At 39.6% G+C, this 27,613-nt stretch overlaps 1 protein-coding gene across 1 annotated transcript; it reads right to left on the reverse strand.

Moving 5' to 3' along the window:
- Positions 1–177: 177 nt before the first annotated feature.
- On the reverse strand, positions 178–20,516 carry LOC104606105 (dynein beta chain, ciliary protein). The gene is made up of 4 exons (XM_010271155.3): positions 20,348–20,516; positions 19,979–20,256; positions 18,175–18,299; positions 178–734 (listed from the first exon to the last, which is right to left on the reverse strand). Exons 2-4 carry the CDS (start codon positions 20,154–20,156, stop codon positions 450–452), a joined length of 588 nt encoding a protein of 195 aa, XP_010269457.1. The 5' UTR covers positions 20,157–20,256; positions 20,348–20,516; the 3' UTR covers positions 178–449.
- Positions 20,517–27,613: the final 7,097 nt, after the last annotated feature.

Consider the following 27,613-nt stretch of genomic DNA (forward strand, 5'->3'; position numbering starts at 1 on the left):
ATCCTTCCATAATAGATTATGGCCTTGATGGGGCAGTGTTGTGTATCCTTAGGTTAACAATATGCAGCCCTCAGAAGGAAAATAACAGACAGAATGTTTCCAGTTTCCGCCACCACCGCCACCGCTATGATAATGATGATCACCCTAATACCAGAAGTTAAAGTGACACACACCCAGTTTCTATTCGAACAGATAAATCTCATTTATTGATTATGATTCCTACCGTTTTTGGGTCCCAGATCACATGTCCAAGACGCAGTTCAAAACTCTTAGCTCACTACTTTCATATCCCCTGACGAGAGGGAATTCTGTGCATCTTTTGCTACATTTTTGGGGGAAAAACATACCAGCAACTGAACCAGTTGAAAACACACTCCTCACCGGCTCACTGGGGCTCTCTGAGAGGATCACTGTCAACACAGAGGAAGGTTAGCTAACATGGTAAAACATCAGAGCTTGTCTTTCGTTTTTCTGTTGTCTTCTGGAGGGATCGACACAAACTGCAAGATCCTCTGAACCTGCACAACATCAACTCGGAACTTCTCAGCAATCTGGTGTGCATCCATGGGCCCCTCATGGTCATCAGCTTTGCCTTGATGCAGGAGAAGGATCTGTCGGAGCTGAGCCACATTCAATGTCCCCACAGGAACTGGCCTTTCCTCGTAACGACCAGAGTCTGGCTTTGTATTCCGCAGCTTTGGCATGGGCCGGTTATACTTCTCCACAACAAATGGCTGCATTTAAATCCTAGAAATGAACCAACAACTCACAGAGTACGAATAAGAGTATTATTGTAATATTTTCCTTGTGTTTCTAAGAAAAAAATTATGAGCATGATAATAAGCATGCAGTAATTAAACTAAATTAAAGACCTTTGAACCATGTCCTTGCATTTACTATACATAATGATTCCGAGAGTTAACATTCCACGAGTCCCATTATGAAAAATATGATGAGTTGAAACTTAAAAGTTGACCTTATCAATCATTATGCTCTTGAACACCTATAAATTGTAAGTTGTAATCTGGTGTGTTTTTAGCTGTTATGGGTAAATCTGATGTGGCAGATAGTCAAGTCATCTTCATTTTTTGGATTAACAGACCCCCCCCCCAGGTTGGAAATAACCTTTTTTTAGCATCTCTAGTAGACTAGTAGTACTGAGCTGCTGCCGAATCCACCTAAGATTCACTAGCTAACTCAACATTTATTTCTAAGTCTTATTTCTATTTATTTCATTCAATGTTCAGTCCTCGGTTGTTCTGTATAGCCTTTATTCCCCATACTAGCCAACAGCAGCTTATTGAATACATTGGACATCCAATAGATTAGTTGAATTTTCATAAGCAGAGATTCTTCAACTCAATTTTTTATTACAACAATAAAAATCTTCTAAAAAATTCACTAGTCAACTCTAAATCTAATTTTGAGTCTCATTTATATTTTCACAATCCATATTTAATCCTTGGTTGTTCTGTACAGCCTTCGTTCCCCACGTTAGCCAACAGCAACTTATTGAATCTGTTCGGAATCTAGTAGACTAGCTGGATTTTCACCAGTAAAGATTCTTTGCATCTTGATTTTTATTGCAACCACACCACACTTTGAAAAATGAAACTTTAGTTTGGTTGACCTACCTCATTTACTGATATCAGAGCAAGTTTGTCCTGCAGAATGCTTTCTAAAACAAAATGACAAGGTAAGAAATCTTGTCTAAATTGATGCCTGAACTGGTAGAGTGCTTTGAAATGGTAGAGTTGCTTATTGTCATTGAAAGCAGCATTGAATAGAATTTGATAAGCTATGGATAAGTCAATAAGATGAATAATGTCAATACAAATTGGGGGTAGTAGGTAAATTTCTTTTTCAGATTTTCTTAAGGGCAGTATAATGGGACCATATCTTGGACTTCTGTGATCCCAAGAAGCATGTTTACATCTTTGATAAGATTCTAAAACTGAATGCTTAAAGTATGTCTATGAATCATCTTCTTTTTTCTTTCTTTCCCCTTTTTTTTTTTGAATAACAGAATTTTATTAATATGTAAAGAATCCTAACTGTCCAAAAGAGATAGCAGGGAAGGTACAAAGACAGCTACCACAGAAATTTGTACAAAAATATAACCGGTTACACTTGAACCCCTGGCTCAAGCATTTCCCAAATGAGCCCTTGACAATTGACTCCATTCTTGCTAAACTATCAGCAAGGGAATTAGCCAATCCTGGGACCAACATTTTGGCTTCCCTTACCATAAATTTGAATGTCCAAGTGGTTCTATTTCCAAATTGAGCCATGTAATAACTATTTTACAGTCTATGCATCATCCTCTTTACAACACAGATGTGATGGACCTGGAATACGAATAAAATGAGCTCAACATATTTACAAATGTCATGTGAAGGATCAACAGAAGTCCAAACCAGTCAATTTGCAGCACCATGATCCCATAGTTCAATGGTGACACGCCCTAATAATATTTTGATGACCCTTATTTGTCCCACTGTACTACGCATGCTAAAGATTTCACAAATCACTAAAAAAAGGCTGTTACCTAATGTTGGTCCTAACTATCTGGGGTCTAGGAAGGGACAGACTGGATAGAGACCTAACCTTTGACATGTTTTTGCACCAAGGGGCTGCTCTTGCACTTGAACCTGTCTTCTCATGCTTTTCAACCTACCATTACAGGTCCCTATTTGACAAGTCATTGTGTGTACAGAGAGAGAAAGAGATTTGATTAGCCACAAGTATTTAAGTATCTATATAAATATATTAAGCTGAAATGTGTACAAAGGAAAGCCTGAGGATGCAAGAAATAGAATCTAACAGTAACTTTTGCCTTTTTTCCTTTGAAATTACAGGAAATGCCACATAAAGATAAACCTTCTTATGTAATTGACTTGTTTTTTTTTATCAATGTAATTGACTTGTAATTGCCTCTATGGTATTCGAAAATTGCAAGACTACCACATATAAGACAAACTTTCCAATTTATTTGACTCTCTCTCTCTCTCTCTCTCTCTATATATATATATATATATATATATATTTGGATCAATAACACTTTCATTAAATCATCAATAGAAGATTTATAAGAGGAAGCCAAACACTACCACATATAAGACAAACTTTCCAATTTATTTGACTCTCTCTCTCTCTCTCTCTCTATATATATATATATATCAATAACACTTTCATTAAATCATCAATAGAAGATTTACAAGAGGAAGCCAAACACACTTATCTTTCAAGAGCAACAAAGGACCTCAAGAAAAGGAAAAAACATTAAAGTTATAGCTTAGCCCAAAACAGTGAATCCCTTTCTGCCCCTTGTTTAGCTAAACCATCAGCTAGGGAATTAGCCGATCTTTTAACCCAGCATATCTTAACTTCCATCTCCCGCACCAGCCACTTAAATTTCCTCCTCTCATTGTTGTACTTCCATAAGCCATTGTTATCTTTATTCAGCCACCCTATCACCACCTCTGAATCCCCTTCAATTATGAGTTTCTTGATGTTCAACTCCTTAGCTTTTTGGACCCCTTCCATAACTGCAAAGATCTCAGCTCTAAGGGAGTCACCCACTTCAATTGGGCCTGAGAACATGGCAGAAATGACCTCATTCTCATCCCTAAAAACACCCCCAACCCCAATCGTCCCAGATTTCCCCTACTACACCCATCAAAGTTTAATTTCAAGAATCCAACAGGTGGAGGGGTCCAAGACACACTCATTACTGGCTTGGTCTGTGTGTAATTTGCAATTTCACCCCACTTCCTCAACATGTCATCCACAGTGTAATCTGTGAATAGCTCCAACGATTTCAGCCACTGTACAACCCTAATATCTATGATAGCCCTCAGATCTGCTGCTCCTCTCTCAGCTTCTAAGAATATCCTGGAATTTCTTTCTTCCCAAAGTGTCCAACATACTGCAGCCCTTAGTCCTCTCCACATGGTCCTTCCCCTTTTTATCCGCCACCTAAAAAAGGAAGGGGAAAAAAGGCCCTGCAAGTCTGATGGAGGATTCCAGCTATATCCAAATAGGGAGAAAGCCCAATCCCAAATTGACCTTGCAAGATGGCAAGACACCAGTAGGTGAAAACCAGTCTTCCCATCCGCTTTACAAAGAACACACCAATGAGGTGACAAGCAAGTATTGGGTCTCTTCTTTTGGAATAGATCACCTGTGTTGATTCTTTCCAGATAGGCTTCCCAATAAAAACTACCAACCCTAGGAGGTATTGCTCTGCACAAAACCTCATCAACAGGGAAGGGGGGAAAGTAGGACTAGTGGACTGACTTCAAGACTTTAAAGAAAGAACCACAAGAAAAGATGCCATTGGGGGTAGGTGTCCAAATTCTAAAATCCGCCTTCTATGATATTTGAAAATTACAAGAGTGCCATATTTAATTATTTACGATTTTGCCATCCTATAAAATAAAATGCCACCCCTCTTCTCTCTCACCCAATTCTCTCTCCTCCCAAGCTCCTATTCTTTATCTCATTTTTTATTTATTCATTTATTTTTTTATTATTATCTAAGCATTTATTTATTTTATTATTATTTACAATTATGCCATCCTATAAAATAAAATGAAATCCCTCTTCTCTCTCCTCCTATTCTTGATCTCAACTTTTATTTATTTTTTATTATTATCTAAGCATTTATTTATTTAATAAAATTAAATAAATTATTTATAAATCAGTAAAATAAAGGAGATTTGACATTGAGAGAAAGATTTTAATAGAAATTTATTTATTTATTTTACTAAATTATTTATTTAATTTATTATTATTATCTAAGCATTTATTTATTTAATAAAAGTAAATAAATTATTTATAAATCAATAAAATAAAGGAGATTTAACATTGAGAGAAAGATTTTAATAGACATTTATTTTTTTTTATTATCTAAGCATTTATTTATTTAATAAAAATAAATAAATATTTATAAATCAGTAGAACAAAGGAGATTTGACATTGGGGGGTGGGGGAGACCATTGGGGTGGGGAGTGAAGGGGGGAAATATACATTAAGAGTGGGGATTTGCTGGGCCATAGGGGAGCCATGGCTCCCTGGGCTCCACTCCTAGGGTTGGGATTAAACCTATTCACAGGCCACACTAGGCTTTGCCTTTATATCAGCAAAACATATTCAGGCTTAAGCCTAAGCATGACCCGACCATCAGGCCTAGATCTTGAGCCTGAGTTTGACCCCCATATAAAGCCCCTAGCCCAACCAAGAAATTGAGAAAAAAAAAGATTTGTATTCTTTATTTAACAACAAAATTGATAATATTTATATTAAATTGACTTCAAAAGTGAAAATTTTATTTATTTATTTATTGTTTTATTTTATTAAATTAAATATATTATTATCCATAATTATTTATTTATTTAATTCAACATGCGCCCAATATTTAGGGTTGTCGATGGGTCGGGTTTAGCTCTAGATAACTTGGACCAATCATGTCCTAATAATAAATGCATATTTACTTATATAGTTTATTACATTAAATAATTGATTTATTTATTTTACAAAAATTAAGTAAATTATTATCCATAGATTTCTATTTATTTAATTTACTAAATTATTCAATTAATTAATAATTTATTTTACTAACAATTTAGGCAATGTTTTCAAAACCGGACAATCGGACCAGAAAAACCGGGAACCAGTCACTTGACCAGTTCCGTTTAAACCCAAAACCGCTTTTTGGCCAAAAAACCGTTGATTCGGTCAATGAACCACTAACCTGGGCAGTTAGACCGTCAAACTGTTCAACCTGGGAATGGTTTTTGGCCGTTTTTTGGGTTTTTATTTTTTGTCTGAAAGGGCTATCCACTCAGACCAGACGGTCGGACCATTCCACTCGGGAACCAAACCCCAAAACGATTCCTTGTCTGGTCCGGTTTTAAAAACCTTGAATTTAGGGCTATCAATAGGTTAGGTCTATGTTGGGCAGGGACGGAGCTAGGAATTTTTTTATGAGGGGCATTAAAATCTAAGTGGATTGGGGGGTAATTTAGTGCTATCAATAGGTTAGGTCTAGGTTGGGCAAGAGCAAAGCTAGGAATTTTTTATGAGGGGTGCCAAAATCTAAGTGAATTGGGGGGTAGGGGGAATAAATATGGATGGCCATTGGGGGGCAACCATTGGGGTGGGGAGTGGGGGAGGGGGGGAGGGGGGGAGGGGGGGAGGGGGGAAATATAGATGAAGAGTGGGGATTTGTTGGGTTATAGGGAGTCATGGCTCCTTGGGGCCCCCTTGTCTCTACCCCCGGGGTTGGGATTAAACCTATTCATAGGCCACGCTAGGCTTTGCCTTTATATCGACGGAACATATTTAGGCCCAAGCCTTAGCAGAATCGAACCATCGGACCTAGATCTTGAGCCCAAGCCTAACCCCATATAAAGTCTAAAGCCCGACTAGGAAATTGAGAAAAATATTTGTATTTCTTTATTTAACAACAAAACTGATTTATTTATATTAAATTGATTTCAAAACTGAAAATTTTATTTATTGTTTTATTTTATTAAATTAAATATATTATTATCCATAAATTTCTACTTATTTTAAGTAAATCTTTTTTCCTAACAACCTTTAATTAAAAAAATTACCTTTTGCAAATTCATTTTTTCCTATACAATAATTTAGCTTTTGCAAGCCCAGCAACGCAGAGCCTCTCCACTAGTTATCATATGGAGCACAAATTCATTCAATGTTCTTAATTCCATTCCAAGTTTCTGCAATGGATTCTGAACATTGTATCTGATAGAGGTGGAAAGATCCAAGAAATGAAATGGAAGTTCAAAAAGAAATCAACAAAGAAAAGGAAGAGATGCATAAACTAGAGAATGATGAGAGAAATCACTACCTGTAAACAAATAGAAGAAGAAAAAAGACAAAGTATTGCTGCAATCAAGAAGCACTTCATCTAAACTTGTCTTTCTTTTAAGCTGGGGGTGGGGGTAAGGAAAATGGATCCAGCAGTTTGTCCCTCTAGTCACAATCAAAGTTCATAAAAAAAGTATCCAATCACTTAAAAGAATGAGGCAAATCAACCAACAGTTTGTCGCTGAGTGACCAAGCTAATCTGTGCCCCCAAAGTCTTCAATTACCTTACTCTGGTGCCATTAGAAAGCCTATTCAGTTTCTCTATGAAATGGTCATGAGATCCATATTGTGATTTGAGAAATTTAAAGCCAATTTACAGATTACAAATAGGTCTGCGAAAGAAATCACTATCGTCAATTTTTACTGTTAGCAGTAAGTGTATTATATTGAATTAAAAAAAAAAAAAAGAACAAACATAAGTAGAAAGACAATGACTTGACGCAAAAATGATAAGAATTGAGGGAAGCTTAGGACATAGCAATGAGAATTACCGAAAGAGCTAATTTCTCAACAGATCCCTCTGATACTAGATTATAAGCAATCAAATTAGCCAACCAAAGAAAATAATGGACAAGGGCTTCACTCTACATATCAAACATAGCTAATTTCTCAACAGAGCCCTCTGACACTAGATTATAAGCGGTCAAACTGGCTGATCTAAGAATATAATGGACAAGGGCTTCACTCTACATATCAAACATTTAAACTGATAGCATAATCTCTAAGGATCCCTAGATCCACCATATCAGAAGCTGATATCTTCCCTTGATACATGCACTCTGGTAGTCCATTGAGACTAACAATTTGGTCCCTAGATGCACAATAAGATCTTGGCCTTTTCTGAACCTTGTACCTATCAGTTGCAAGTATGTTAGAATCCCTCCCTGTTTCCAAATACTCCTATATATGGTCCCAGGTTGCCTACAGAACATCCATTTGCATCTATTTTGATGGAGTTCTACGGGAGATCACAAGAAGATTGCCTCTGCCCTACAAATAGAGGATGTGATCCATGTGCCCTACTCCTTAGTAATTGGGCAGGGCACATGGATCATATCCATCCCAACCTGAATTGCTCAACCTGTCCAGCCCAAAAATTTGCAACCTAGATATAAGGTTTTCATCCAAGCCTGGCCTGGTCTAGGCCCATATCAGGCTTTACCATAATACAGTGTAGGCCCAGCAATAAAACCTTAGACTTGGAAAAACCAGCCTGGCCTGGGTTTAATGTAGTAGATCATAATATATAAATGTGTGTAGAATGTTGGTTTACAATTCTAACTCCATTTAAATTTCTAACTAGAGGATCTATAATGATTTGAAATATGATAACAAGTTGGCAATTGGTAAAGTAAGATTTCATTCATACATACATACATACATACATATATTAGTTTATGTTTCCATAGATTAAATGCCTCGATGGTTTATGCAGGCAAGACCAGGTGCCTGGCCCAGCCTGGGCGCACAAAGCAGGTATGGAAATATATTATAGGCCCAGAGTCCCAGCCCCAGGGTGCTCTTGCACCCCTATCAAAAACTGTGGCCTGGGCCTGGGCCTGGTTAACGATCATCCCTCACCCACTTCCTTTAAAAGTTCTGTACCTAGTGAATTACTCTAATATTGGGCAGCTCATTTATTTCTTAAGAGGATTTTGTTTAATTCTAGAATAGTCTAGCATTTCTTTCTTCCTGATTTTTTTGATGAATTTCTATCTTCCTGATTTTATTTTATGAATTTCTTTTTTCCTGAGTTTAATATCTAAATTCTTTTATTTTTGATAGTTAAAATAACTTTTATTAATTATCAAAGAATGAATGATTACATATGATACATAGAATGTACAGCATTCTTTACTTCAAACCTTAGTTTTCCTTGCTTAAATTTTGAATCTTCTCAATTTATTTTCTATTGACCACTTCATACCCTCCCAGGCAAAGTTCCAAAGTATTGATACACCTCGATACGCTGAAAGGGGTGTATAGGTATTCTGGATAACACATTTCCTGCAACCCTGTCGCAGGATAAACTCGAGACCCCCCAGTGATTTTTGAACACACCAGTGTTCAGTGAAAAAGACAAAACATCACGTCAAGCCGGTGACAGATTAAAGCACTGGCGTGTTCAAAACTCACCGGGGGGTCTCGGGCTTGTCCTGAATCGGAGGTCACAGGAAATGTGCTCTTGGTATTTTGCACCTAACGCGTGTCTTTCTCTTTTAGTTTTTTTTTTCAAAAATAGGTCAGGGGTAGGCCTTAGGTCTGTCTACCACCTGAAATAGGTAAAAAGGCCAAAGGGTTATATTTGATGTTTCGAGCACCCAACGATATGATGCGATGCACCCAATACAGGTTGTATCATGTCGAAATTTTGAACCTTGCTCCCAGGACCCCCCAGATAGCCATATGGCCCAACCACTTCTTAACCTAGTTTGTCATTCAATGATCTAGTCTTTCTATTAGACAACACCACCTTTGCATATTTGAAATACTAGTCAACAAGTTTTAATTCTCAGCCATTTAGAACTTTTTAAATCTTTACCTCATTTGAACATTTAGCTTAGTTGTCATTCCTTATCTAAGGAAAAGGGCAACTTAAGACAGAGTTGTCCTACATCGACACAACTACCAGCTTCCTCAAGAATTTGGTTAGTGGCACTTTTGACTTTAGCATTGTCATTTAGAACCAAAGTTTTGAATCAGCATGGTTCTACAAAAGAAAGAAGGAAAGTAACTCAGTAACAACCAAAATGAGAACCTATATTTCCATTTATCAGATCTGATCAGGAAGAGATCCAGTGAGATTTTCTAAACAAGAACTTTATTACCAGCATAAATGGAAAGAGAAGTAGTCCAATTTCATGCCTTGCACAGCATTAAGAATCACAATACTACCAGACAAATTGGAAGCAGAGTTAACTTTAGGTTTCATGGTTAAAAAAGAGAAAGAAAGAAAGGAAGAGAATGGCTATAAGCAGGTTCAATAAAAGCTCCTTTAACCACAATCACAAACCCCTGGATGATGGTCCTACAAAAGACTGAAAAGAGTTATAAAATCCCAGGACCTTGCCCTCAATCTAGTTTGGTTTGGTCATTAGATGTCATATTCAACAAAACCAGATTGCCCAGGATGATCCATTTGAGATTTACTGCTTTCTGTGACCCAGGGAATTCTGAATGACCTAACCATGTTTTGCTTCTTCATTTATAATATCCACAAACAATTGCAGATCTAGAACCTTTGATCAGTGGGGGCAGGGTATCCAACGATAGGATGGATGCCCAATAGGGACAAGGAAAATTGTCATCTCTAGGTTTGAGAAGATGAAGTAGATAGATGAGATTGAGTTGTCGAGGGATGTGAAATGGGGAAAAAAACAAAAGGACAGAAAAAACGTAAAAGTTAAAACCCTAAATCCCAAACCGCATAACTTGGTCAATATGGAATATATAGAGACACAGGTGTCATTCTTGTATATTTTTTCTTTATTTCTTACCTATTCACCTCTAAAAAAATGACCCCTTATATTTAAGAAGCCAAATGTTATTTGACCCCCTTTTCTGAGTGAGGGCAATTGTTGGGGAGATTTCAATGGGGAGTGGGAGTGAGAGAAGTCGGGGACTGGGTGAGGAGGGTTTGGAGGGAGGTGGGTGGTGGGCGGTGCAAAGGTGAAGAAGATGGCGGATGACCTCTTTCTTTTCATTCTCCCTTCTAAAGAAGATGCTGGTTGGATCCTCAGAAACGGCCCTTGGAGGTTGGGGGGAAACCAACTTTTTCTTGACTTGTGGGGGGCTAGTGCCGGATGTTTTTACCCAGAAATGGAGAACGATTCTATTCAAGACAACCCAACATGGATTAGGGTTTTCGGCCTTCCTCTAATCCTCTGGTGCCCAAGCATGATAAAGGCGATTGGAGATAGATGTGGGGGTTTTTTGGAGACTGATGATTCTCTGATGGAACTGGAAACTTGTGAGTGGGTTAGAATGAAGGTTCGAGGCGGTGGACATATACCCGATTGTGTGGAAGTGGTGGCGGGAGAGGTTCCCTTTACAGTCAGAATCTGGCCGGAGATCCTTCCATCGGCTAGAAGATGGAATCCTCTGAAGATAGGGGAGGATAAGGAGGATTCTAAAACCTTCATCATTGAAGACGTCGAGGAGAGCCTGTCTTCCAAAGAGCGAGAAAGGAAAGCGACAATTTCTGTCCCCATGTCAGCCCCGGGGAGATGCCAAGTTGCCCATCGGTCGGTTTACGGCGTTCGGGAGGAAGTAGATGATGAAGAGAGAGGGAATACTGACTGTCAGAATCATACTCAAATGGATGATAGGGAGAATGCTTCGAGAAGACCTAGAGTTGGGGAGATTCAAATGTTGGAACCTGTACAGGAGAGGGAAGTGCTGGCGGTGGATCAACTAAAAAATCTCATCAAAGAATGTATCGAGGAGTTACAAAGAAAGCAGGTGGTGGAGAACAGATTGGCTGTGTCAGAAGAGGAAAAACAGATGGCTGTTGAAGACCTCCCAGTCCGCTCAGACAATCAGGAGCATACCCAGAACCATAACTTAGGTTTTCTGGGCTCTACCTCACATTCGCAGCAGGCTAATAAAGAAATTTCTATCAGAAAGACCAGGAGCGAACCCAAACCTCACCAGTGGAATCAAAAGGTCAATGACCATTTTTTTCTTGGGCCTCAATGGCTTAGTCATGCTCTGAGAAGTTCTGGGCTTTTTTCTACACCAGTTCAACAAGGATCTAGATTCCGTGCCTTATCGTTGGAGCATTCTGAAGACAATGCGGTGGTAGATATTTCTCCTAGTCAACAACGGCAGCAATCTTTAGAGACAGCAAGTCTAACTCCTAGTCAACCATCGGCCTTACAAGTGAGATCAGAGCCTTTGGAAGTGCAGCCGATTATGGTGATTAATTCCTCTTCTCAGCGGGGGAGAAATGTTGCCATTCAAGAAGGGGAGGAGACATCTACTCCGGCCACAACCCACAAAGACAACCTACAAGGAACAGAACAATTCCCAGCAACAGGCTTGGATGGCAAAGAAACAGAGCTAGCGACTCTTGGAGGTAAGGTTGGTATGGCGGGGTCTTCCTCTTCCTGGGTCTCATCAAAATTATTGGGGTTGGGGAAGTTTTTGGGTGTGTCTCTTGATGGGCTGGAGGAAGAAACTGTGAAATTTTTGGAAGGGATCGAGCATAGAATTCTTATGGAAAGGGGAAAGTTGGCTGCGAAGAAGGGGGGTAATACTTCAAGAAAAAACAGAGAAATGATGAGGCTGATCTGGGGCTTAAATGACAGGACGGGAAGCTACGAAAGGGGAGTAAGAATCAATAAGTAGGAAGAAAAAAGGGTTGGATTCTTTTTGTAGAGTTTTTTATGGATTTGAAGATTTTATCTTGGAATGTCAGAGGGTTGGGTTCGGGTAGGAGGAGGTTAGTTGTGTGTGAGGTTATCAAAAAAGCAAAATCTCAAATTGTTTTGCTTCAGGAGACAAAGCTGGAATGTTTGGATGCTGGAATTGTGAGGAGCATCTGGGGGGAGGGTCATGTGAGATGTAGAGCGAAGGCGGCAAGGGGTAGTGCTGGGGGTTTGATCACTCTTTGGGACCCTACTGTGTGTAGACTTATTTCATGCAGGGTGGATTCCTTTTCCATCTCTATGGTTATGATGCTGGCTAATGAGAATACTTTCCAAGTTACTAATGTGTATGGCCCTACTGAAACAAATCTCAGAGGCATCTTTTTGGAAGAGCTTGAAGCAGTGAGAGGTTCTTCTTCTCTGCCGTGGGTTATTGGTGGGGATTTCAACATTATTTTATCAGTTGAAGAGAAAAACATCAGGAGTAGGAGATCAAGGGGTATGGGTCTTTTTGCTGAATTTGTTAACAACTTAGAGCTGATGGATCTTCCTCTCGTGAGGGGAAGTTTCACTTGGACCAACAATCAAGACAACCCAACTCTTGTCAGACTTGATAGATTTCTGGTTTCTGAAAACTGGGATGATCTCTTTTCAGATTTCAAGCAAATAATTCTGCCGAGACCTATCTCAGATCACACTCCAATTCAGCTCATTTTTGGAAGCAGGAACAGGTTTAAAAGTCTTTTCAAGTTTGGGAATGCTTGGTTTGAAGAGACAAGTTTTCTGTCCCTTTTGGAATCCTTTTGGCATGAAGTGCAGGCCGAAGGGTCAAGTTCCTTTATTTTAGCTAATAAGCTGAGGGCTGTTAAAGAGAGGCTGAAAAATTGGAAAGTGGAAAATAATTTGAATGCTGAAACAGAGAAGAAGGCCTGTCTAGGTCTTATTGCTGAAATTGATAGAGCAGAGGAAGTTGGTTCAATTTCTGAAGAGCTCAAGCTGAAGAGAATTCAAACAAAGGCAATTTTTGACAAGTTGGCAGTCAAAGAAGAATTAAAATGGAGACAAAGAGCAAAATCTGAATGGCTGAAAGCGGGAGATAGGAACGCTCACTACTTTCACAAACTGGCAAATGTAAAGAACAGACTTTCCACTATCAACAAGCTTATTTGGGATGATAAGGTGGGTGATACAGATGCTGAAATCAAGGTAATGGCTACCTCTTTCTACAAAAACCTCTATAAGGAGAACTGGAAATATAGACCTTTTCCCATTGATCTCCCATTTAAAAGGCTTAGTGAAGATCAACGGATTTATCTTGAAAAACCTTTTTCTAAAGAGGAGATCAAGATGGCAATCAGCAGCTTGGACAATGAGAAATCTCCTGACCCAGATGGCTTCTCCAATTTATTTTAAGTGCTGGGATTTTGTGAAGCAATATATCTTAAATGCCTTCCAGTCATTCCATTCTAATGCATCCCTTCAAAAGAGCCTGAACAATGTCTTTATTACTCTCATTCCTAAAATTGAAGGGGCAGTTCATGTCAAAGATTTCAGACCAATTAGCCTTCTGAATAGCTTTTATAAGATTGTGGCTAAAGTCCTAGCTGAAAGGATGAAAGGAGTTTTGGGCAGTGTGATCTCTAAAAACCAAAGTGCTTTTGTGCTGGGTAGGCAAATGATTGACTCAGTTCTTATTGCAAATGAGCTGTTGGATTCAAGGATGAGAGAGGGATGCCAGGTTTAGTTTACAAACTAGATATTGAAAAAGCCTATGACCATGTTAACAGGAATTGTTTAGACAAAGTCTTGGAAAAGATGAACTTTGGACAAAAGTGGAGGAATTGGATGAAAGTTTGTGTCTCTTCCCCTAGATTTTCTATTCTGATCAATAATCAATCTGCAGGCTTTTTTGAGAGCTCTAGAGGGTTAAGACAGGGAGATCCCCTTTCTCCCCTTCTCTTTATTTGTATTGCAGAGATCCTTACTCTATTTAGTCAGAAGGCAGCAACTTCTGGTCTGTGGGAAGGGTTTGCAATTTCCTCAGGGGGTGAAAAAGTGAACATCCTTCAGTTCGCGGATGACACCTTATGTTTTTTAGATGCTTCTCTTGATCAGTTGGATAATCTGCTTGGGATCCTCAGCTGGTTTGAAGTAGTCACAGGACTGAAAGTCAACCTTAACAAAAGTCAAGTCATTCCAGTGGGTGATGTCCCTAACCTTGAAGATTGTGCTATTGTTTTGGCTAGCCAGGTGGAACAGCTTCCGGAAAAGTATCTGGGCCTTCCATTGGGAGCTAAAAGCTCATCTGTTGCCATATGGGATCCAATTATTGAAAGATTGGAAAAGAAGTTGTCATCTTGGAAGGCTAAATACCTCTCTTTTGGTGGTAGAATGACCCTTCTTAAAAGTACTCTCTCCAATCTCCCCACATATTTTCTGTCCCTTTTCCCTATCCCAAATAAAGTGGCTAGGAAAATTGAGACTCTCCAATAAAACTTTTGTGGAGGGGTTGGGAGGAAGAAAGGAAGATCCATCTTGTGAATTGGAACCAAATTTGTCTTCCTAAGGAGAATGGGGGTCTTGGTCTGAGAAGAATCAAGGTGACAAATTCAGCTCTGCTGTGTAAGTGGATTTGGAGATTTGCAACTGAGAGAGGTGCTTGGTGGAGGAATTTAATTGCATCTAAATCTGGGGTTGAGTGGGGTAACTGGAAAACTAAACCCCCCCCCCTCCTAACTGGAGTTATTCTCTATGGAAAAATATCATGAAAGTTGCTCCCCTTCTTGATGGGGGAATCAGCCTCAAAGTTGGTAAAGGGGACAGAATTAAATTTTGGAAAGATCATTGGTGTTGCAATCACTCCTTGGCAGAAGAATTCCCTCTTATTTTCCAGTGTGCCTCCAACCAGGATGTCTCGGTTGCTGATTCTTACTCAATTTTGGGTAATGAAGTGGTTTGGGCTCCTCAGTTCAGAAGAGGTCTTTTTGACTGGGAAATACAAGAAGCTTCAAATCTGTTGGAAACTCTACAGGCTCAAATCTTTGACCATAATCAAGATGACCAGTGGATTTGGAATTGGTCCAAGGATGGTATTTTTTCAGTCAAAACAATGGCTAATTGACTTGGTAGCAGAGTGGCAGTGGAAGGTTTTCCTGCAAAACAGATTTCGAATCCTATCTGTCCTTCTAAAGTTAATTTTCTTATCTGGACTATGGCTTTGGACAAATGTCTGTTCCACACCAATCTTGAAAGAAGAGGGCTGCAGATTCAGGATAAGTCTTGTGTCCTTTGTGACGACCATCTGGAAACTACAGACCATTTATGCATCCATTGCCCGTTTGCTGCCCAGGTGTGGCATTATTTCTTGAAGACGGTGGGGATTTGTTGGGTCATGCCCAAATCAACTAAGGAGTTACTTTGCTATTGGAAAATCAGCAATTTGAAGAAAAGAGGGAAAGTGGTATGGACCACTATTCTGGCAGTTGTGATTTGTGCCATTTGGTCTAAGAGAAACAACAGAATTTTTAATCAAAAGGTGAGAGGGCAGAGGATATAGTTCAGCTGGCTGTTGGTAAACTGGTTTCTTGGATCTCAGTCACTCCTGAATTCAGAAACTCAAATGTAACTCATCTATTGAGAACTCAATCAATCTGGCGTCTGTAGTGGGAGTCTTTCAGACCTGCCTGTTTATGGGCAGGTTCTGTTCTGTACTTTTTATGAGTTAATTTTAATAAATTTACCTTACCTTTCCAAAAAAAAAACAATGTCTTTTTTTTTAAATTTACTATGTTTTTGCATATTTTTATGTTGATATTTCTTTCTTTTTTTTAGAACTAGAAAGGTAATGAGATTCAATAAGCAGTATAAAATCAGGTTTACAAAGAGATTTTTCAAACTTTTTCACATGTTACATTTTATTATTACACACTAATACATTTACACATAATAGATATATAGTGCATGCATATACAAATGCAAGCATATACATATACATGAACATGCCCACAAACTAGCATATGAATACACATACATACATATCATCAGTGTTTTAGAAGGCGTGGGAGGTGTACGCCTGGAGGTTCCAGGCAAGGCACCCCCAAAATGCCCTGAGGCGTATGGAGAATTGGTTTGTTTCTCTATGAATTCTTTCCTTGCTTCTCCATATGCATCAATCTGTATCTTGAGCTTTGATTATTAACAGGGTCAGTTCTGGATCTGCATTTTGAGTTCCAAACATCCTATTAAAACTGGGTTAAGACAGGTTTTACATGTTCTGACCCAAAAAAGACCCCAACTGATTACATAATGCATATATAACACATAATAAAGATACCCCAACATTTTTGTACATGTTTCTCATGGTTTACTTGTAATAACTATATATGATGTTTACAATTAACATTTATAGGGGGCGTATAAAATATTTTGAGAAGAGAGAGCAAGAAATTTAGTAGGTTTACTGTCAAAATACCAATCTAAAGGCTTGTCAAGTACAATTGGGTCTTATCAGGTCAAACCTAATAAGCCATAAAGCCTAATTAATAATAGGGTTGGTTCTGGGTATAATACTTATAGACCCTATAGGATTTGGATTGGGGTCAGGTTTGTTTGTTTTCTTATTGGATTGGATCCTGGTCTACCCTAACCTGGGCCAGACCCAATTGGTTGATGGCTCTACTATTGACCAGCCAATTAAACTGTTGACCCAGGACACAACTATCCATTAAGAAGAAAAACCAGAAACAATGCCAGATAACCAAATGCTAAAATAGGAAAAGAAAACATGTGAAAGCAGTGAAGTACAAGCTACTTAGAATCACTATTTGAGAAGAGGAACAACAGGAGAAAGAGGTAGTGCAAGAAATATAACCTTACGGATTTTTAAGTCATGATGGACCATAATCAGACAGCTTCAAAAGGACCTGCCGGTTTAATAAATTAAGGGACCATTGATGAAGTGAAGCCAAGAGGGGTCATTTCTTTGGTAGTATGGAAAAAAACTCAGGCTGACAAGTTTCAGGATGTAAATTCAAGTCTGAGAGTAGACACTTCATGTAAAAAAAACAAAACAAAACAGAGGTTAGGTCCATAGCCCATCCCTCTAAGACGACAGATAGTTAGGACCAACAACAGGTAATGGCCCCTTTCTTACAGTGAAGCCAAGGTCTGCATGTAATGCTCACATGCTAAATTGCATGTAAAAACCAAATACCAAGGGAGAATAAAAGTATAAGTTAGCTAAACCAGCAAAAACCAGAGCATCACAGTTCACAGGAAAAGAATATGAGCATTACTTATCGCCTTTTGGTCCTTTGTTAACCAGTTTTCCATAAATGAAAGGAGTACACTAAATGCCTCAATAGGAGCCATATTCCATAAGTCCAATGAGAAAAATGCTCATAAGAGCCTTGATTACAAAGAGAAAGTGGTAGCTAGTGGTTACCATAAAGAAACTCAAGAAGCAAGATCATTTGTGGTATGTGGATGTTTATCTTTATCAAAGAGTTTAAAAATCTTTTTTGATATAATTTAATGTTTAAAAATAATGATGTATATAAAACCACATGTTTTTTCAGTCTTTTCTCAGTCAAGATTGATATAAAACTAATGAAAATAGTAATAGAATCATAGATTCATCGAAAGAAAAAGTAGCACCACAGGAGTATACTCAATTCATAATACCATTCATAAAAAGAAGACCTCGTATTTTCATGAAGAGAAAAGTAATAGAAATACTACTTTTAACTTTAGCAGTCGTTATAGTACCAAGAAACTACACTGTATGTCCAGTTTAATAAATTTATCAGAATCAACCAAATAGAGTTTAGAAGCCTTGCACTTTTCTAGTCACTAAAATCAAGAGTTTAGTGACTGAGAAAATATACAGCAGCAAGTTTCAGAACCTTACCTCTCCCATTTCAAGTTTTCCTCCAGGTTTTGATCTAATTCTACCCACCATCTGACTAAGCATGGCATCATATCCTGGATCTCTCTCTTCAAGGACATTCTCTCTATTAATCCTTGGGATATTATCTAAAAACAGAAAGACAAAACCAATTAGAAAAAATATCAAGTAGAATTTCTTAGTCATAATATGCTGAAGGGAAGTAAAACACATCCACCTCCTTTATACAGAGAAAATGTATTATGTGTTACAAAATGATTTCAAAATGGTTGAATCTCCAATATTTCAAAATGGTTAATACACAACCTGTGTGGAGTAGAATGGTTGTAATTAGGTAATAATGATTAAAAAGTGTGGCGGAGATGCAAATGTTGATAAAGACAGCGCTAAAACCAGAAAGGATTAGGTTTAGAAATTGATGCATTCATGGGAATTCAGGAGTAGCCTTGACGAGTCACAAAATGAGTGAAAGTAGGCAAATGTTGCTGCATGCTCATAAAAGACCACCAAGCAGCAAACACGCCAGTAAGAAGTGAGATGTTGCAAGTGGTTGGACCAAAAAGGGCATGGTTGGATGTAGTGAGAAAGATTTGGGAAATCAAAACTTAACAAATGGATGTGGCACTTGATAGAGTTGAATGGCAGAGCAGGATTCATTTAGTTGATGTCATAGTAGAGAAAAGGCTTTGTTGAGTTGAGTATGGACTTGGCTTGATTGAGTCACATCTGCAAGAAACAGTTTGATAAACTACATCAAGGGATAAATGCCAGAACTTTGAAATTTTCCCCTTTTCAATTTGAAGATCATTTACTTGGAAGTTGTCACTACATCATATCTTAATAAGATAAACAACTGCAAATATCATACTAGTGGAAATGACAAGCTAAAAGTCTATTACAGAACAAATGTGATTGACTTCCTCATACAGTTGTGTTCTACTAAGCTCTATCCCAGCTCTATGGAATTGCCTAGACCAAACCTATTTTGTTAATCCACTTTATCATGGATGAAACAGGATTCAATGTCCTGTTCTTGAAGAAGCTTATAGGGATGGCATGAAATCGTTAGTAAGACATTCTAATAAGTAGTCAATCACAGAAAAAGGAGGAACGGGAAAAGGAACTCTATGCAACTCGAAATATAGACTATAGAACTTCTGACTGGAAAAGAGATTTAAATAATACAATGCGAAGAATAAATCTTATAGTGCAAGAACTTAGAGCATCTAGAGATTCATCGAAAAAAAAAAGAACTTAGAGAATCTAGAGAGCAGGACACCACATCAATCATACCTAACAGATTCTGGCTGAATGAGGACATGAGCATATGAGGGTTGCCACTTGCAAAAAAAAGAAAAAAAAAAAAAAGCCCAAGGTTAGGAGTGTTTACACCTCCCAATACCCAGATATATTTTCAGGTGAGAAGCTCAAGTGTAAATGGGCATTTCCAGCATGAATCAAAAGACGGAGCCCAAATTCATTTGATGCCACATTGCATTAGGGGAAGTAACATGTGTAAATTAGATGTCTGTTGCAACCTTCAGCTATACTTTTACTTGTGAAAGCGCTTATTACTGAAAACTGACCGCTATTTAACAACAGTGGAGATACCAAGAACGGGACTCTCAAACTGAAACTGAAAGCGGACCACTATTTAACAATTAAAATAAGGGGATATAGGATGAGAAAAATCGTCAAGCAGTCGAATTGATTATAAGTGGAAGGAATAACTCCGTTCAATAATGTAATCATACAAATTGATTATTGATGGACTGCGGCAACTCAATACACACTGAAACTCACTCACCGGAATCGATAGGATCACCGGCTCCACCTTCCCCACGGTTCTTCGCATCTTGCGTCGGCTCAAAGGAGACCACCGGGGACCGCCTCTCGACGTTCTTGACGTGTGACGACGATGCCACCGGAGGGTCCTTGATCGAGCTCCGGGCTCGTCCAGAGACTCGACGCAATGCCTGTCCCATCTCGTCTTCCTTATAGAAAAGCGACTAAGAGTTGACGCCTCGGATGCATAAACCGCATGGGTACATGGACTATCTAGGCGAGTGTCTGTGTGTTAAATGACTGAAATTGAATTGAATCAAATTAGCGTCAATTAGGGTTCTGCTTCTGCCTGTGGTGTGGAGAAAGGGCAATGCTAGTGCTAAGTGCTAACCTGGTTTTGGAGCGTGGAGGGAGAAAAAACCGCTAAAACAGGGCACTGGTCTCCTCGTATAATGGATTAATGGCTTAAAATTTTATGAATTACAGATTTTAAATTGGGGTTGCAACTTGCAAGCCCATCTCCACGAGGCTTCTTCATCTTCAATCCACGTCTTTTCTTAGCTTGGCATCTACTTTTTTTTTTTGAGGGGTCATTTACTTAGACACCCCTTATAGTTTTACGTATATAAAATAAAACTACCTTCTAATTTACATTTTACTAAAACATTTTTTTATAATTTGCAATTACCATACCTTTCTTATTCAACCCTCCATCAATAAACTTTTGTATTTTCCGTTGGGAATGGCCACTTGATCTCTTAAAACAAATGAAAATGTGAAAAGGCATGAGGCATAGACCCATGTTCTTTATTTCAAAAAACTCTGAAGCTCCATTCGCTCTTGCGAAGTTACTCTTGTAATTGTATTTATCCTAGTAAATGTTTTCTATAAAATACTTAATTGGATAACTGTATTTACGATTTTATCTATGTTTTTTTGTTCTTAATAAGACAATGACCATTTTGGTCATAAAAAAGTCATTATTGAAAAGGGTAAATTTGTCCCATTTAAGGCATTTTTTCCCTTAAATGAGAAAGTTATTTATCCACCAAGGAGAAGGGGAAAATAATTTTTTCATGAACCCCACATAAATTTGAAAAAAGAATATGGGTATCTTGGTCAATGGGAGCCAAAATCCCATTGACCAACTTTTCCCTTTTCTCAAAATCCAAAAAATAAATAGGCCTTATGTTCGGGTGGTATCTGAGCTAGCCAAAGATGTTGCGTGGCGGGTTCTGTGGCCACCCTCCTCAGACCACGTTAGCATCGTCATCTGAAACTGTGTAATAAAAGAGCGCGAACAAAAGGAGTGTTTCACACAAACAATGAAGCAAACTCCGCCAAGGAAAGGGGAACCCTCTGAAGACCTCAACGGATAACCTCATCCCGACAACCCCGGAAGCCCAATCCGACTAGGACATGGATGCTTGTCTAATAGGCATCTTCCACTCAAGGTAAAGAACTCTTGACTCTCCACTCACTCAACACCCTTTCTTGTTACCTCCTTGGTTCAGACCAACATCCTTCCATTCTGCTTGTCCCAACCGATCCCGTTCTCTTACTGTGGTTACAGATCTCTTTGGTGTACGACTTCGTCCTTCCACCTCGTCTTCATCCAATTGGCATGACTATTTGACTACGTCCTCGATTCGGGCCACCTCGGATCAGGCAATATCAAATTGGTGTCGTCTATGGGATATGCACAAAAAGTCGATTCCCTAACCTCATACCGTACGTTGAAAATAATCATACCTAGAAACACATCCGACCACTCTGGAGCCCGCTACCCACCTCGGGGATCCTGCTCACTCTGCAACTCTCCACCTCAAGAGACCCAACCTCAGACGGCGGTCGACCCACACAATTCAATGCCATGCAGCAAAAGGTCGAGTGCATTCTCACTATGGTGGAAATGTTGGGACAGTCAACACAAGCTCCCCCAATCATCTTGTCGCATAGGTGCCCATGATGGTTGATCCTCACACCTAGGACCCCAAAAGGCACCACGCAAATCAGCAGAAGACCCAATCAGACCGCAACATCCTCAATCGTCTCGAAAGTTTGATTCTTGACCACAACCTCAAGCCTACAACACTCACAGCAGATCTCATCACTCTAGTGCCAAAATTCCAGTGAAAGAACAACTCGGCCAACGCTTACTCCAATCTCGATAGTTGAATCCAGCTTGATATGAGACTGGCAAGCAGCACCCAAGGTAGAGAAAACCATGAACGTGGCCCTGGCAGATCAAGACGCTGAGATCAAAAAGTTGTGGGGAAGGTTGCCCGAGCTAGAACGTAGCCAGGCATATCGCAACGTAGCCAGGCATATCGCAACGCAGCCCCTCTGGCGGTCCGACCAATAAAACAACGCTGCACAAAAGAGCTTGTCTTCGTGCAAGAGATCATGGATGAGCTCCCTTCCGTTAGATGGCAACCCCCTCAATTCAAGAAATACGATGAGGCCTTGGACCTTAACGACCACCTCAAAAGGTTCAAGGGAATAATGGTGTTGCACAACTCGTCTGAAATGTCTCATGTGCAAGGCCTTTGTCGCAACCCTCCATAGACTCGCCAGAACCTAGTACGCCTCACTTCCATCGTGTTCCATTTCCTCATAGGAGCAACTAGAAGTGCAACTCCTGGCGTAGTTCACCACCAGCCAAAGGCACTAGAAGACCTTGGACAACCTCATGCAAGTATGGTAAAAGGAATGAGAGACCATACGAGACTACTTGGCGAGATTCAACACCGAAGCTCTTCAGGTTCTAACCTTATATCAGTAAGTGGTTGTGGTCGCCATCATGAATGGGATACGTTCGTCGATGTTCAGCTTCTCCCTACATAAGAACCCTCCGCCCACTTTGACTGCACTCATGAAGCATGCGCAGAAGTACATGAACGCCAAAGAGCCTTAAGTGTTACATAGAAAAGAATAAGACCAGCACAACCGGAAGTGGAGAGACTACGGCGATTGAAAATCAAATCAGGAAAGTAAGAAACAAAACAACTGAGCTAATCATAGGCCGAGAACCCCACCGCCGATGTACCACAACTTCACCATGCTAAATGCACCGCAGGGTGAGATGATGATGCAAATCCGGGACCGTAGTTTCGTCAGATGGCCTGAGAAGATGAAGTCCCAAAACAACAAGATAAGTTGAGACAAGTACTACAACTTCCACTTGGACCACGACCACGAGACTGAAAGCTGCCATGACCTACCCACTTGGAAGACCTCGTCTAGTGTAGATACCTCGGCGGGTTGATCGATATCAAAGAGAATAAGCCCAAAGAAGAGCTACACCGCGCTGATGTGCCCACAGCCCAAGCTCCCCCCAGTAGGGGTCATCGCTATCATCTCAGGCAGGATGGCCTCTGGTAGAGATAGCAGCTCGGGCCAAAAGGCTTATGCCAGGTTGCACCAGGTCAATGATAGAGAGCCGAAGCGACCAAAGCAAAACACTCCCCATCACCTTCACCAACGATGACCTCGGGGGGGGGGGGGTGCAAATGTTGCATGATGACACTCTAGTGATAACCGTCGAGATCACAAACTTTGAGGTGCGAAGGATACTCATATACACTGAGAGTTCAGCTGACATCATTTTTGAAGAGGCATTCAAGCAGCTTGACATAGGCAAAGACTGCCTGCAACCAGTCAACACCCCTCTAGTAGGCTTCTCCGAAGACTCATTGATACCTAGGGGAAGATTACCTTGCCATTACTAATAGGTGATGGCCTCGTCACTAGCACGGTAATGGTGGATTTCATCGTTGTTTATGTCCTATCCTCATACAATGTCATCCTTGACCGGCTGACATTGAATACATTGCGAGCCTCGGTCTCCACATACTACATGGTTGTGATTCGTGAAGTTCCTAACCCCACATGGGGTAGGCGTCGCCCGAGGAAATCAGTGAGCGGCAAGGCAATGTTACTTGGCGGCCTACTGCGGAAGACCCCGTGCCAACGAGGCACTCACCGCGAAAATAATGGACCTCAGAGATGAGTTGCGAACATAGCATGGCCAGCCCATGGAAGACCTCACCCAACTCCCCCTTTTCGATGGTGGTTCGGAGAAAACCATGCAGATAAAGTCTCTCCTAGAAGGTAGTCTTCGGGATGACACCGTATGATTTCTAAGAGCCAACACCGATGTGTTTGCATTGTCAGTAGTAGACATGCCAGGAATCGACCCCAGGATCATAACCTACTAGCTTAGCATTGACCACGCTACCACCTATGAGGCAGAAGAAGAGGAGCTTCACCTTTGAACAGTGGCAGGTGATTAACGAAGAGGTGCAAAAGCTACTAGACGTCAACTTCATCTGAGAAGTGACCTACCCAAACTGACTAACGAACATGATAATGTAAAGAAGGCCAATGGGAAGTGGAGAATTTGCATTGACTTTACTAGCTTGAATCGGGCATGCCCAAAAGACAGTTTCCCACTACCGAGGATTGTCCAGCTCGTCGATGCAACGGCGGGGGGCACGAGCTCTTAAGTTTTATGGATGCCTTCTTCAGTTACAATCAAATCCAAATGCACCCAGAGGACCGGTAGAAGACCGCCTATGTCACGGACCAAGGCCTCTACTATTACAAGGTGATGCCCTTTAGGCTAAAGAACACTGGCATCACTTGCCAAAGGCTGGTGAACCACATCTTCAGAGAGTAGCCCAATCGTAACGTGGAGGCATACATATATGACATGCTGGTGAAGAGCAAGAAGGCATAGTAACACTTGGCTAACCTGGAGGAAGTCTTCAGCCTCCTTAGAAAGTACCACGTGAAGCAAAATCCGATGAAGTGCACCTTCGGCATCGGTTCCGGCAAGTTCCTAGGTTTCATGGTCACATAAAGGGGAATCAAAGCATATGTGGAGAAGATCTAGGCCATCCTGAACATGCAGTCACCGTGGACACACAAAGAAGTGTAGCACCTTACAGGTCATGTAGCTGCATTGAGCAGATTCATGTCAAAGTTTGCGGACCACTGCTTGTTGTTCTTCAAGCATAGTACGCCTCAAGGTGAGGTGGCCAAATTTTGCCTGGCCTTGGTAGCCTCAATCTCAGATCAAGGGGCGTAAGCCTTAGTCTTAGTAAAGCATAGGCCATTAGCTATTTGCCTCAATTTACATGAGGCAGTAGTTAAAAGGGTTTTGGGTGGAGAAAACTTGATTTTAGCATGGGTAATTTTGGAAAGTAAAAGAAAAAGTAAAAACCCCAAAAATGTAGGTTTCCTTCTATTAAAATCTCATTTCTCCCATTTCATTTCAACCAAACTCAAGAAGATTTCTCAGTTGTACTTCTCAAACCAAACTCAAGACTCAATAATATTGGAGGAACGAAGATGAAATCATGCATACAACAATATAGGTCCTCCTCCTCCTTCTTCTTATTCTTCTTGAATCGTGCGTATTGTGTACAGGTTCTCCTGTATGAATCTTTATTCAATATTGAAATGCATTTCAATATTTCCTAAACTGAAATACTTTATAGATCCATAAATATATTGAACCTTGATCAATATTAATTTATTATATTGTGAATCGTGTGTGCATATTGTAATTTGTAAATGCAATAAAAAATTTATGGGGTAGATGTTCACTTGATCTCATCTTCTTTTTTATTTAACTTTTCTTCTATAGTTTTTTTTGGTATTGATTACTTGCCTTTTGCCTCCATAGGGGCCCTAATTTAATTTTCATGGCATACTATTGCAAACTTTAGAGCCATTAGTAGTGGGGCTCGAAACCACATTGCATATAAGGCTTACCCAGTTGCGTGCCAACTGAGCCACCACTCGGTTGGTTTTCTATAGTTTAAACTTTAGAGATTGTATTGTAAAAACTATGGTTTTCAAAACCGGACCGGACCGGATGGTTGAATTGGGAAAATCGGAAACCAGTCACTTGACCGGTTTTGTTTTCCCCAAAAACCGCTTTTTCCCCCAAAACTGTTGATTTTGGTCAGCAAACTGTTGAGCTGGTCAGTTAACCGTTCGAACGATTTTGACCGTTTTTCAATTTTTTAAATTTTTTTGTCAAAACGGGTTGGTCGTTCGGGTCGAACAGTCAGACCGTTCGAACCAGTAACCGGACCCCTGACCAATTCGATTTTAAAAACCATGGTAAAAACAAATTTTATATAATAGTTAGTAGTTAGTTACTAGTTAGCTTAGACTTCATACAAGTAATCTTGAAAAGATTTGAACAATCAACAATTGTTGAGCCATTGATAATATTAAGTCACAAATAATTTATATAAAATTTCAATTATTTATTTTTTCATAATTTTAAAGTTTTTAATTTGAGGCTTACACCTCAAACCGCATAAAGGCTTACACCTCATCTTGCCTCTGCCTTTAGCCTTTTAAAACATTGTCTTCAAGGCAATTAAAAAGGTGAAAGACTTTTAGTGGACTGAGGAGTGTGAACAATCCTTCCAAGAGTTGAAGTGATACTTGAGCTCACCGCCCCTGCTAATGAAGCTAAACCTCGATGATCAACTCCTGCTCTACTTGTTCGTCGGTGATGAAGTGGTCAACTCAGTTCCGGTAAAGGAAGAGGACCAAATTCTACCATTTCAATTGGTATTGAAATCATAACCTACTCCAATTAGGTCCTCCAATAACAACATTAATGGAAGTTACTGAAATCATCTTAACTGTGTGTGTGTTGGTACTCATCTTGCCAATTCTTCGAATTTGATCTCATTGTAATGAAACCGGAAAGCAGGTTCCAACATGGTCCCAACAAAATTTGTATTGTTGATTATGTTGTTGATAAAAAAATCTGCTTCTTTGCTCATGTCATAATTGTTGCTAGAGCTTTCATTTGTTTTGTTGCAAAGTAAGTTGTTCATCCATGGAGTTGAGTTCTTTTGTTAAAGTATCTATCCCAGTCACATTAACTAATTAGGGCATCCACATAAACTTGAAATCGAAGTTGGTCGCCAATGGATCTAAAATTTTGGTGAATGTTGATACAAAATGTTGGAAGGATCCAATAGTACCGGAATTGCTATATTGGTGTTAATAGTTGTTTGGGATTCAAACAAAGGGGTGAAAGACTGATTTTGTTATATGGTTGAACACCTTTTTATTCTCATTCTCTAACAGATGTCATAAACCTTTCTTTAGTACAACAAGGACGATGCCTTTTTTGTGAGAAAACAAAGCAATAGAACAACAAACAAAACATGAAAGAGCCTAACAAACAATGAACTTTACTACCACAATCTGAAAAAGAAACAAAAGAAACATGAGTTGCATCAACCTCCAACACTCAATCGAGCTAGTTGGGAGGAGAATACCACTCAGCAAAAAGACTTGCCTTGCCTATCAACAGCTAAAGCATGAAAATGCCTGAACTTTGTCACGGCTAACATGCACAAACCTGGCTTCAAAACCCAGAAGATTATAATTAACAAAGGCCATGCCAAAGGAGAAAACACAAATGATTTTATAGAAAGGTTCTTAACTACATTCAAAGCATATAATTCAATCCAAAACAGACATAAAACCCAACCTTTAAGCAACTAAGCATCATCTCCTAATTGCAAAAAGCTTTGCAAACCTAGTGGGCACGACCTTACATGATCCACACCTTGCCAACAAAAATGCACTAGAACCAACTTTTAACACAAACCCA

The sequence above is a fragment of the Nelumbo nucifera genome, chromosome 4 (assembly GCF_055504915.1).
Source record: "Nelumbo nucifera cultivar China Antique chromosome 4, China Antique-T2T, whole genome shotgun sequence".
NCBI classification, from domain to species: Eukaryota; Viridiplantae; Streptophyta; class Magnoliopsida; order Proteales; family Nelumbonaceae; genus Nelumbo; species Nelumbo nucifera.